The following is a 10,822-nucleotide window of genomic DNA, read 5'->3' on the forward strand; positions in this document are numbered from 1 at the left end:
GCAGTCAGACTTTGGTTCTCAACTTGTATGCTAAATGACCTTAATTCTTAACTTTTTGGAAATTTAATGTCTTCATCTAAAACTGGGTTAATAATACCACCTTGCAGGGTTCTCATGAAATATATTAGTCAAAGTTACACTAACCTGCATTATGTTAAATAATAAACTCCCAGAAAGGGGGGAAATTCAACTTCCCCATTTGGAGAATTCCTGGTGTTCTTACAAGTGGTAGGGACAACCAAATCAATAGGCTGAGCCCTCAATCTTGGGGTTTGCCCCTATGAAACTTATTCCTACAAAGGACAGACTAAGCCTACTAAAAATTAGGCCTAAGAGTCACCTCCAGAGAACCTCTGTTGTTGCTCAGATGTGGCCTCTCTCTCTTAGCCAACTCAGCATGTGAACTCACTGCCTTACGCCTACGTGGGACATGACTCCCAGGGGTGTAAATCTCCCTGGCAACGTGGGATGAAAAGTCTGGGATAAGCCAGGACCTGGCATCAAGAAATTGAGGAAGCCTTCTTGACCAAAAGGGGGAAGAGAGAAATGAGACAAAATAAAGTGTCAGTGGCTAAGAGATTTCAAACAGGGTCAAGAGGTTAGCCTGGAGGTTATTCTTATGCACTATATGGATATCCCTTTTTGGTCTGTGGTGTATTGGAATGGCTAGAGGGAAGTACCTGAAACTGTTAAGCTGTGTTCCAGTAGCCTAGATTTTTTAAGACAATTGTATAAAAATATGTTTACAATGTGACTGTGTGATTGTGAGACCCTTGTGTCTGATGCTCCTTATATCTAAGGTATGGGCAGATGAGTAAAATATATGGATAAAAATAGATAAATAAATAATAGGGGGGACAAAGGGTAAAATAAATTGAGCAGATGGAAACATTAGTGGTCAGTGAGAGGGAGGGGTGAGGGGTATGGTATGTATGAGTTTTTTCATTTTTATTTTTTTATTTTTTTGCTGGAGTGATGCAAATGCTAAAAAAATTATCATAGTGATGAATATACAACTATGTGATGATATTGTGAGCCATTGATTATATATCATGTATGGAATGTTTTTGTGTCAAGAATATGTTTTTTTTGTTTGTTTTTACAATAAAAATATTAAAAACAAAACAAAACACAAACAAACAAAATAAACTCCCAATCTCAGTGGTTTATTTCTTGCTCACATTACCCAATAAGTGTCTGGCAGCTCTTTTTCAATGATGATTCAGGAACATGGGCTGCTTCCATCTTGTACTTCTGCCATCTTGGGATTCCTCACTTCATGTGAACAGAAGAGAGTATGGAAAACTCATGCCTGCTCTTAACAGCATTGCACTGGAAGTAACATATCACTCCTCATTTCCCACTGGCAGGAACTTTAGTTCACCACCTAACTTTTCAGTACCCATCATACACTAAATAAGTGGTGACCATTATTATGTAATGCTGAGGGGTAAAACAATCATTATTCTGGTCTGGTAATATCTAAAATTTAGGCCTGTGTTTTGGTATCTTATATCTATTTATCTATTTCAGACAATTGAACAATGCTGGAAGAAATGTTTTTAAAGAGAATGTTTATCTCCAGAAAGCTCTTGCATACCATCTGAAGGAAGCTGATAATTTACAAAAAAACTCCCAGAAGTTGCAAGAGACACAAACTTTCCTTTTACATCAAAAGGTTCCCACTCTCGTTTAAACTCTGTTTCCTATCTTTTTTCCCCCTTAGGATTGGATTGACAAATACTAAGAGTTGAGTATAATAGTCGTATATGAGGATATTGGGACCATCTTCTATTTGGATAGCTTTCCTTATCTGAAAGGATTAATTACGGAATGACTTACAAGAAGTACTTGACTAGGCTTTATAATGAATAGATCAGAAAAATAAGCATAAAACTTCTATTCTCTAGTACTTTAGAATACTCATTTTGCTTTCTATATAGTGTTGGTCCCTAAATCAATAAGGAGTAGGTTCAGCTGTGAGTAACAGACCTGACAATAGCTTCCACCTAAGGGTTTATTTTCTCATTTAAAGGAATCCTGGAGTTAAGGAGTCCTGAGCTAGAATTGTAGTTGCACAAATTCAATACAAACTTAGTTTCCTTAACTGTGCTCTATATTGTGTGGCTTATGTTCTCAAAGTCAACTCATGGCCCAAGGAGACTGTGGGAGCTCTAATCATTACAAACAGTAGAAAGGAAGAAGGACTAGAAGAAAAACGTGTGACTCTTCCCTTGAGAAGTCTTCCTGGAAGTCACACGCACATTTCTACTTAAATCTCATTTAGTCAGGACTTAGATAACATGGCTATGCTGAAATGCAAGGGAGGCTGGGAAATACAGGCTTTCAATTGCACTTACTGCCTTCATGAATAAAAGTGGAGTTTAATTACTAGAAGGAAAGGGAAAATAAAATAGATATTGGGATAGGCAACTGGCTGACTGCCACAAGTTTCTACTGTATAAGTTGCTAATATTTTACTGTACAGTAGTGTTGATTTTAGAATTACCCTTTTGTTAATACAAAATATTTAGTTTTTCAGAATTTTGGAGGAAAGAAAGTTTCTTAATCACCAAAACCAGTGGATTGCCTTCACTAGTCCAGACTAGGAGCCTACATACAAAATACCAAAATGTCACATTCTCAACCTGGCATCAAACTCAAATCCCAGGAATAAATGGAAATTAGTGAGGGACTTTTGAGTTCTGGAATGATTAATGAAAGAAAGTAGTCTCTTATTTCTCTCATCATTTTGTTTTTAGGAGATCAATGATCTGCTGGTTAAGGAAAAAATTATACAACTTACTCAGCAGAAATCACAAATCCAAACTCTTCAAAAGAAGGTAATAAGTTTGGAGACTGCCCTGAGTTGTATGACCCGAGAGTTTGAAGCTGAAATTTTAAAATTGCAGCAACAGGCAATAGTAGAGAATCAAGCAGGTCAGGTTGAAATTGGCAAACTGCAGCAACTTCTTCAGATGAAGGACAAAGAAATGAATCGAGTGAAGAAGCTAGCCAAGAACATACTGGATGAGAGAACAGAAGTGGAAGGATTCTTTTTAGATGCTCTACACCAAGTGAAGCAACAGATCCTGTTTAGCAGGAAGCATTATAAGCAGATAGCACAAGCAGCTTTCAATTTTAAGATGAGAGCAGCATGTGCAGGAAGAACAGAATATCCCAAAATCCGCACATTTGATGGCAGAGAACACAGCACCAATAGTGTGAATCAGGATCTTTTGGAGGCTGAGAAATGGTACTAATAATGCTTTAATATCTTGTCTTTTATGCTGTTTTTATCCTTTAGGAAAATAATATCCAAGTATTGAATAGATTATTCAGTAGTTACTTAACAACTGTGACTTCCTTATCTTTGTAACCCCAATGATTAGCATAGTTGTTCTTGTTTGCTAGCTGCTGGAATGCAATATACCAGAAACAGAATGGCTTTTAAAAGGGGGAATTTAATAAGTTGCTAGTTTACAGTTCCAAGGCTGAGAAAATGTCTCAGTTAAAACAAGGCTATAGAAATGTCCAGTCTAAGGCATCCAGGGAAAGATACCTTGGTTTAAGAAGGCCAGTGAAATTCAGGGTTTCTCTCTTAAGTGAGAAGGCACATGGCGAACACACTCAGGGTTCCTCTCTCATCTGGAAAGGCACATGGTGAACACGGCATCATCTGCTAGCTTCTTCTCCTGGCTTCCTGTTTCATGAAGCTCCCCGGGAGACATTTTCCTTCTTCATTTCCGAAGGTCCTGGCTGGTGGACTCTGCTTCTCGTGGCTATGTCATTCTGCTCTGCTCTCTCTGAATCTCTTTCATTCTCCAAAATGTTTCCTCTTTTATAGGACTCCAGAAATTTATTAAGACCCACCCAAATGGGTGGAGACATGTCGTCACCTAATCCAGTTTAACAACCACTCTTGATTAAATCACATATCCAGGGAGATGATCTGATTACAGTTTCAAACATACAGTATTGGATAGGGATTATTCTGTCTTTACGAAATGGGATTTTGATTAAAACATGGCTTTTCAAGGGTACATACATCCTTTCAAACCAGCACAATAGTATATGGTACTTGGTAGGTATTTTTAGTAGGAAGACATTCCCCCCCCCCCCCATTCATGGCAGAGCCTTGTTAAAGAGACTAAACTATTTGTCCCATAGAATGCCCATGTAATATCTTCTAATTTTGTTCTTTTGTCATGTTTTCTATAAATTGAGAATGAGTTGCAAAGGTTGAGTTAGATTCAGGTTAAACATTTTTGATAAGTACACTTTAAAATATTTTGTAATGTTCCCCTTACCATCCTGAGATGAAATTCTTAGGTAATAATATCTAAGTAAATGCATAATTAAAAAAAAATCAATATAATGCCCTATTTTAACAATTCTTTGTTGTGCAGAACTGTCCCACGTTCAGATGTGTTTTAGTTTGCCAGAGCAGCTATGACAAACACCACACAGTGGGCTGGCTTAAAAAACAAGCATTTATTGTCTCACAGTTGTGAGATTTTCTTTTTTGCATGGGCAGGCACTGGGAATTGAACCCGGGCATGGCAGTGAGAACCCTGCCTGCTGAGCCACTGCGGCCTGCCCTGTTGCACAGTTTTGAAGGCTAGAATTCCAACATAAAGGTGTTGGCAGGCCATGATTTCTCCTCCAAGTCTGTAGTGTTCTGGTTCTGTGTTGCAGAAATCCTTGGGGCTCTTAGGCTTGTATCTCTGCTTCTATCACATGGTCTCCTTCTGTGGCTTCCTCTGATTTCTGGCTCTATGTCTTCTTCAGGTTTCAGTTTTGTACTGACTATGTACAATTATCCTCTTTATAAGGCCTCCAGTAATATGGATTAAAACCTACCCTGATTCAATTTGGCTACATGTTAACTAATAATAGTATCTTCAAACAGTCCTATTTACAAATGGGTTGACATTCACAGGGAATCAGATTAAGAAAATGTCTTTTGTGGGATACATGATGGTTCAACCCCCAACAGGAAGGTTGGACATGCTCAGCAGCCTCTGAAAATCTCTGAAAGATAAGACTCTTCTTCAAAAATGCCCCATACTATAATTTTTTACCTTCTTGCCATATTCAGAAGTTTATAATAGCTCTCATATTATCAAGAGATTTGTAATAACTTGCTCTTTTCATTTAACAAGTCAAGCAAGTTGAGTCCCTTCCAGACATGAAACAGTTTCTTGTACATGTTTTGTCTACTATATATTAAGTGGTATAAGTTTTCAAAGAAGTTATATAAAATGATTCCCCACATTTTATTTCCGGAACTTGGACTTTTCCTAATCTGCCTTCTGTGTGACATTTTTGTTACTGAGCAAATTATCACCTTAACCTCAGAGTTGTATTGCCTTTACCAGCACCTGGCTTTTCTCTCTTCTTACAGCAGGGCAGGAAAGGTGGTTAAAATGTTAACAGTGTCTGCTTATAAGGCAGATTGGGGGAGGAGAATTGAAGTATATGGTGAACAAAACACAAAACCTAAACTTTTAAACAAAAATAACCCAATTGACCTCTATGCCAAAATATTTCTTATGTTATACAATCAACTTATGTAAATAGCGGGTAGAATATGAATCCTCTGGAAAAGTTATAGTATAGATAAAGACCTGACTTTAAAAGCTTGACTGCAGTTTTATTTGGAGGTAAGAAAATATGTTCTTTTTTAAATAAAGTTTTGTTATTTCATCTTCATAGTGAAATGTTATACAAAAAAAATGTTAAAAACAAAAAAATTTATCAATAATTTCACCAAACGACTGTTTTTATTCCCCATGTTTTATTTGTCTCCCATATATATCTAGATAATGTTTTATTATAATTTTGTATTTTATTTGCCTATGTGTGAGCACAAGTATTTTTCCATATTGTTATAGTTTTTTATTTCCATCCTAGTGACTATGTAAAATTTCAGATTGCCTAACATATTGACATACTTTTCAACTTTATGATTTTGTAAAGATGCAGTTTATTTTGTAGTTATCACATCCCACAATATTAGTTATGGTATAGGATTTTTTTCCTAATGTTTATAATTTTTAATTTTTAAAAGGCTTACTTTGATCGTATTTTTCCCTTTCATTTTTTTTCTTTGCAATTCTTCAGGACAAATATTCAAGGAGATGTGGATATTGGAGATTTGACCTGGGAGCAGAAGGAGAAAGTCTTGAGATTGCTCTTCGCAAAAATGAATGGTTTTGTTCCTAGGTAACTCTCTATTTCTGTGGTAAAATACCAAGTTTTTATCAAACCTACAAACCACATAGGAATAATGGGCTTATTCTTATTTAGAATTAAAAGAATGAGAAGGTGCCAGAAAATTTATCAAAGAGTTCCACTGCTTAACTACTGCAACTCCCAGAGATAAAGAATGGGAGATAAATGAATGATTGAGTAGGAAAATACAAAGATGACTTGAAATTAAAAGGTGAAGTAAAGAGAAAATTAACCTTAGATGTTTAAGGTAATGCTTGTGAAAAAGTTTAAAATGTTGCTCAGCTGAATGAGTGGCAACTTAAGAGAAACACAGCAATTTATCAAGATTTATTAGATACATAAATTATTTTTGAGCTGATTATTAATTAAGGAAATCTATAATAACTAGAAAGGAAAATGAAAATCCGAATAATTCCTTTTAATGCTTAGCGTCACTCTCTTTCTCCACTATACTTTTTATCAGTGACTATAACCCTGGTTTTAATAAGTAAAATGGCTAAAATAAATCAAGCACTATTGACTGCTTGTTATATGCTTGGCACTGTATTAGATACTACCAGGGATCCAAAAGAATTAAGAGATATTGCCCTTGACCTCAGAGACCTTAAAATCTAGTTAACTGAACAAAATCAAACATGACGAGGAAAAATTAGGTGACCCAATAAACTATAGTTGGAGTTTAGACAATATGTCAGTGGATCACAGTGGTCAGGAAATTTTCCTGAAGGTGTGGAACTTTGTGAGGTGCCCTGAAGGATAGTGGGATAGCAGAAATATAGGGAAGGCACACCAGGCAAAGGGCTTAGTAAAAGCATGAGCCCAGAGGAGGTAGGAATGGGCTTTGGGTCTTTAGTAACATTGAGGAAAAATTGCCTGGATTGAAGAAATTTGATGTATGCTAGAGAGTAATTAGAAATAAGATTTAATTCATAGATTAAATTATGATGAATCTTTAAAACCATGCAGAAAAGTCTGAATTTATATCATTGTAGTATATTCTAGAGTAGTGTGTAACCTACATATCTTCCGTGCTTTGGAGGAATATAAACCAGAATAAGTTATACTCCTTGCACTAGAAGGGTTCACTAGTCATTGTTCTCAGAGCTGACCACAACCAAACACAAATGTAAAAGTGCAATTGTGACATAAGCTCAGAGTAGTGGTATATAGTGATATGAAAGTGACTTAATCAGGGAGGTCAGGAAAGTTTTTGAAGAAGTAGAAGGTTGAACTGACATCTGAAAGATGAATAAGAATGAACAGAGCCAAAAGGGGGTCAGATCTCGTGGCTGACACTCACCTTATCCAGTGTATGGACAGATGAGTAAAAAAATAAGGACAAAAATTAAATAAAAATGGGGGGGATAAGGGGTATGGAATTTTTGGGTGTTTTCATCTTTATTTTAATTCTTACATGTATTTTTTTGAGGTAATGAAATGTTCAAAAATTGATCATGGTGATGAATGCACAACTATATGATACTGTGAACCATTGATTGTACACTTTGGATGACTATATGGTTTGTGACTATATCTCGATAAAATTGCTTTTAAAAAAACACCAAAAAAGGGGGAGATTAAAAATAGAAGAAATAGAATATATTGAAGTGAAAAATATCTTTAAGGCATTTGAAAGGAGTGATTAACAGATAAGAGTTTAGGGAGGAAGATTTGAGCATGTTTAGTGAAAATTGGTAGTTGAGTCTAGAATAGTGAATTAAAGTTGAATAGTAGCACTGAGGCTAGAACCTTTAGGAAAACCACAATCTGGAACAGAGGCCATGGAAGAGTACAACCAAAAGGGAAAAGTTTAAAGAATTGTAGGCTAAATGAAAGGTGGAGGATTTTGAAATGGCTTTTTTTTTTTTTTAAATCACTGGTAACGTTCCAAAGAGTTTTAATTAAAGAGGTGGAGGTAAAAGCCAGACAATAGATATTGAATGCTTTGTTATGAGTTGACTTTTCCTTACCCCAGGAAATGAAGCCAGAGTTTGAGGCCTCTAGTTTCATACTATGTTGTTTTCAACATCGGTGAAACAGAGGAATTTGGGTGAGATGTTTTACACCAAAGCACTGAACTTGATCTTGACCATAGTGGAACCATGTTTAAGCCTTTTAAAATCTCATGTGTGTCCTGATTGGGTGAAGGAAAAATAAGCAAGTAATAGGATAGTGAAATATTGAAATGAAGATGAAATTAAGAAAGCTTAAACTAGATTGGGAAAGAGATAGAAGGTCTCCCAAGAGGGGTGGGCTAACTGAGAAATTGGTAGAAGTTTATAGTTAATTATGTATGAACTTTTTTCTTTATGATTAAACCAAGTTAAGCTGGACTCTTCAGTGCATCACCAACCACTCTTGCTATAACTCAGATACTGTTAGTATCTATCTAAAGCACATTTTTCTCATGTTCCACCATTAAATTAAAAAATTTTTTAAATATAGCCAGATTTTGAAAGTTTATGTTGCTTTCATATGCACCTAATTTAGGACAAGTTTTAGGACTAGGGTATGTGTTGGCAGATCAACTTATGATACTTTTTCTGTTAAGCTCATTTTCAAATTAGAATATTGAATTAGTGATGTGGTTATTTCCTGTTCTTAACACTAGACTTTCCAACGTATAAAGGGAATATTCATTCTGGGCCTATTTCCATTGGGTAATTTTCCATGTTCTGAGGCTCTTTTTGTAAGAAGGGAACCTTTTCAGCCATATTTTTTATCAGTACTCTGGTTTAGCCTTGCATTAATCATTTATGATTGTATCATCATCATAAGTGTATCTGCTTCCTTTTCTTGGGTTCAGCATCTCTCAACTACAAGAAGACTTAAGTTAATACAAATATTAACTTGCTTAACATTATACTGTCTTATGTATTAAAGCTCAATTGTGAAAATAAGGTTAAATAACTGAAACATTTAATGCTTTTTAAGTATAGTTGAAATAGTAGGGAGGAGACCCTGAATGCTTCACTGTGTTTGTTGACTGTCTCCCACCACAGGAAATACAGTCAGAGTTCTAGGCCTCCAGTTCCAGACTACATTGCTTCCAATGATGGGGAAACAAAAGAATTTGGGTAAGATCTCTCTTGCCAAAGCAATGAATGTGAACCTGATTATAATGCTTCTTAAGGAAACTGCCTTAAGTTGGGAAGTTTAATGCTAGGTGAATCTATTTTTCTGACCCAAGTTCCATGTGTGTATGGTTGAAAGGTCTGTTACTTTATCACTATTGCAGGGATGAAAGTAAGCTTCAAGATCACACCTTCATAACCCAGCAAGTTCCAATCTCAAACTCATCTGATGAATTGCTAACCAGTATTCAAAAAGGATCACAAGAATCTGACACAGTAAGGAGTCTATAATATAATCAAATGATACACACAACTCTTGTGTGTATCACTTCCCATGTAGCCTCTTGCTAACTCACAGTTCTTTTCGCTACTGGCCAGGGATCTCAGGGATCAGTGAAATGAGTAATGACGCTAATAGGAGATCACAGAAAAATTTTTAATAATGTCCACACTAACAAAAGCATACTTTACTTAATGCAAATACCTTTTAATGTAGAAATACCTTTGAAATAAGCAGCCTAACCAAATATACTATCTATTATGTAAGAATAAACTTTTCTGCCTTCAGTCATATTCAAGGTTGTATATTTTTATATGCTTCAGTGAGTAAAGGCCTTTGCTGTATTATTTTAGAAGCAGAAAAGGCTGAAGGGACATTGGATAATTATCAACTTTAACATTATAGGTTTGCTTTGGAAAAACATTTTCAGGAGAGAGATGAATGCAACAAAGACACATGGGTAGGTCATTTATAAAATTACTATGTAACTCTTAGCTTTGGAGTGAAGTGGGAAGTCACTACAACCTAGAGGACACAAAAACATGGTAAGGAAGTATGACACCGTTTTTTTAAAAAGCCAACTTTTTTCTTCAGGAGTTTTTTTATTCATAATTTGTTATTCACAATCAACCAGTACAATGCAGAATTTGACAAATTTCAAATGAGGCCAAATAAGAACAAAAGTAAAATAATAGTGAATGTTTAGCTGCTACTTGCATAACCATAACTGTACAGACTTTTTTCCTTCAAAGAAACAACTCTTCAGAGCAGTAAGTAGCTGGCCAAATGAGTAAACAAGTTGATTGTATTTAGAGCAACACTATTCTGATTAATCTATATTTTTAAAAAAGTGATTTTCCTTACATGTAAGGAAAACTTAGGCATCTCTGTGATTATATTTAATTCCATTTGGAATTTAGACAATACCACCTTTTATTCAACCCAACCTATAATCATTGGATTGAATTAAATATCACTACTAGTTGCCAGCTGTGATAGAAATAAAACAAGGAGCATTCTATTCTCCAAATATAAATTTCTATTACTGGGCAGGCCATGGTGGCTCAGCAGGCAGAGTGCTCACCTGCCATGCCGGAGACCCGGGTTTGATTCCCAGTGCCTCCCCATGCAAAGAAAAAAAAAATTCTATTACCTCACCTAAAGGAAGGCAAATCCAAAGTTCCAGTCAACTTTAAGTGACTGAAGAGGCTGACATTCTTTCTATTCAGCC

General features: G+C 35.7%; 1 protein-coding gene across 3 annotated transcripts in view; it reads left to right on the forward strand.

Moving 5' to 3' along the window:
* The window catches only part of BBOF1 (basal body orientation factor 1), a 56,390-nt gene that overhangs the window by 32,601 nt on the left and 12,967 nt on the right, over positions 1 to 10,822 (forward strand). The window contains exons 7-12 of one of the 3 annotated variants that reach the window (XM_077123014.1): positions 1,534 to 1,678; positions 2,763 to 3,256; positions 6,127 to 6,228; positions 9,240 to 9,314; positions 9,476 to 9,587; positions 9,997 to 10,051. In XM_077123014.1, coding sequence (XP_076979129.1) covers positions 1,534 to 1,678; positions 2,763 to 3,256; positions 6,127 to 6,228; positions 9,240 to 9,314; positions 9,476 to 9,587; positions 9,997 to 10,032 — 964 coding nt within the window. In that variant the 3' untranslated portion in view covers positions 10,033 to 10,051. Of the gene's footprint in view, positions 1 to 1,533; positions 1,679 to 2,762; positions 3,257 to 6,126; positions 6,229 to 9,239; positions 9,315 to 9,475; positions 9,883 to 9,996; positions 10,052 to 10,822 lie in introns of those variants that run through there. The other 2 variants (XM_077123016.1, XM_077123015.1) reach the window with 2 other exon arrangements.

The sequence above is a fragment of the Tamandua tetradactyla genome, chromosome 12 (genome assembly GCF_023851605.1).
Source record: "Tamandua tetradactyla isolate mTamTet1 chromosome 12, mTamTet1.pri, whole genome shotgun sequence".
Classification (NCBI taxonomy): Eukaryota; Metazoa; Chordata; class Mammalia; order Pilosa; family Myrmecophagidae; genus Tamandua; species Tamandua tetradactyla.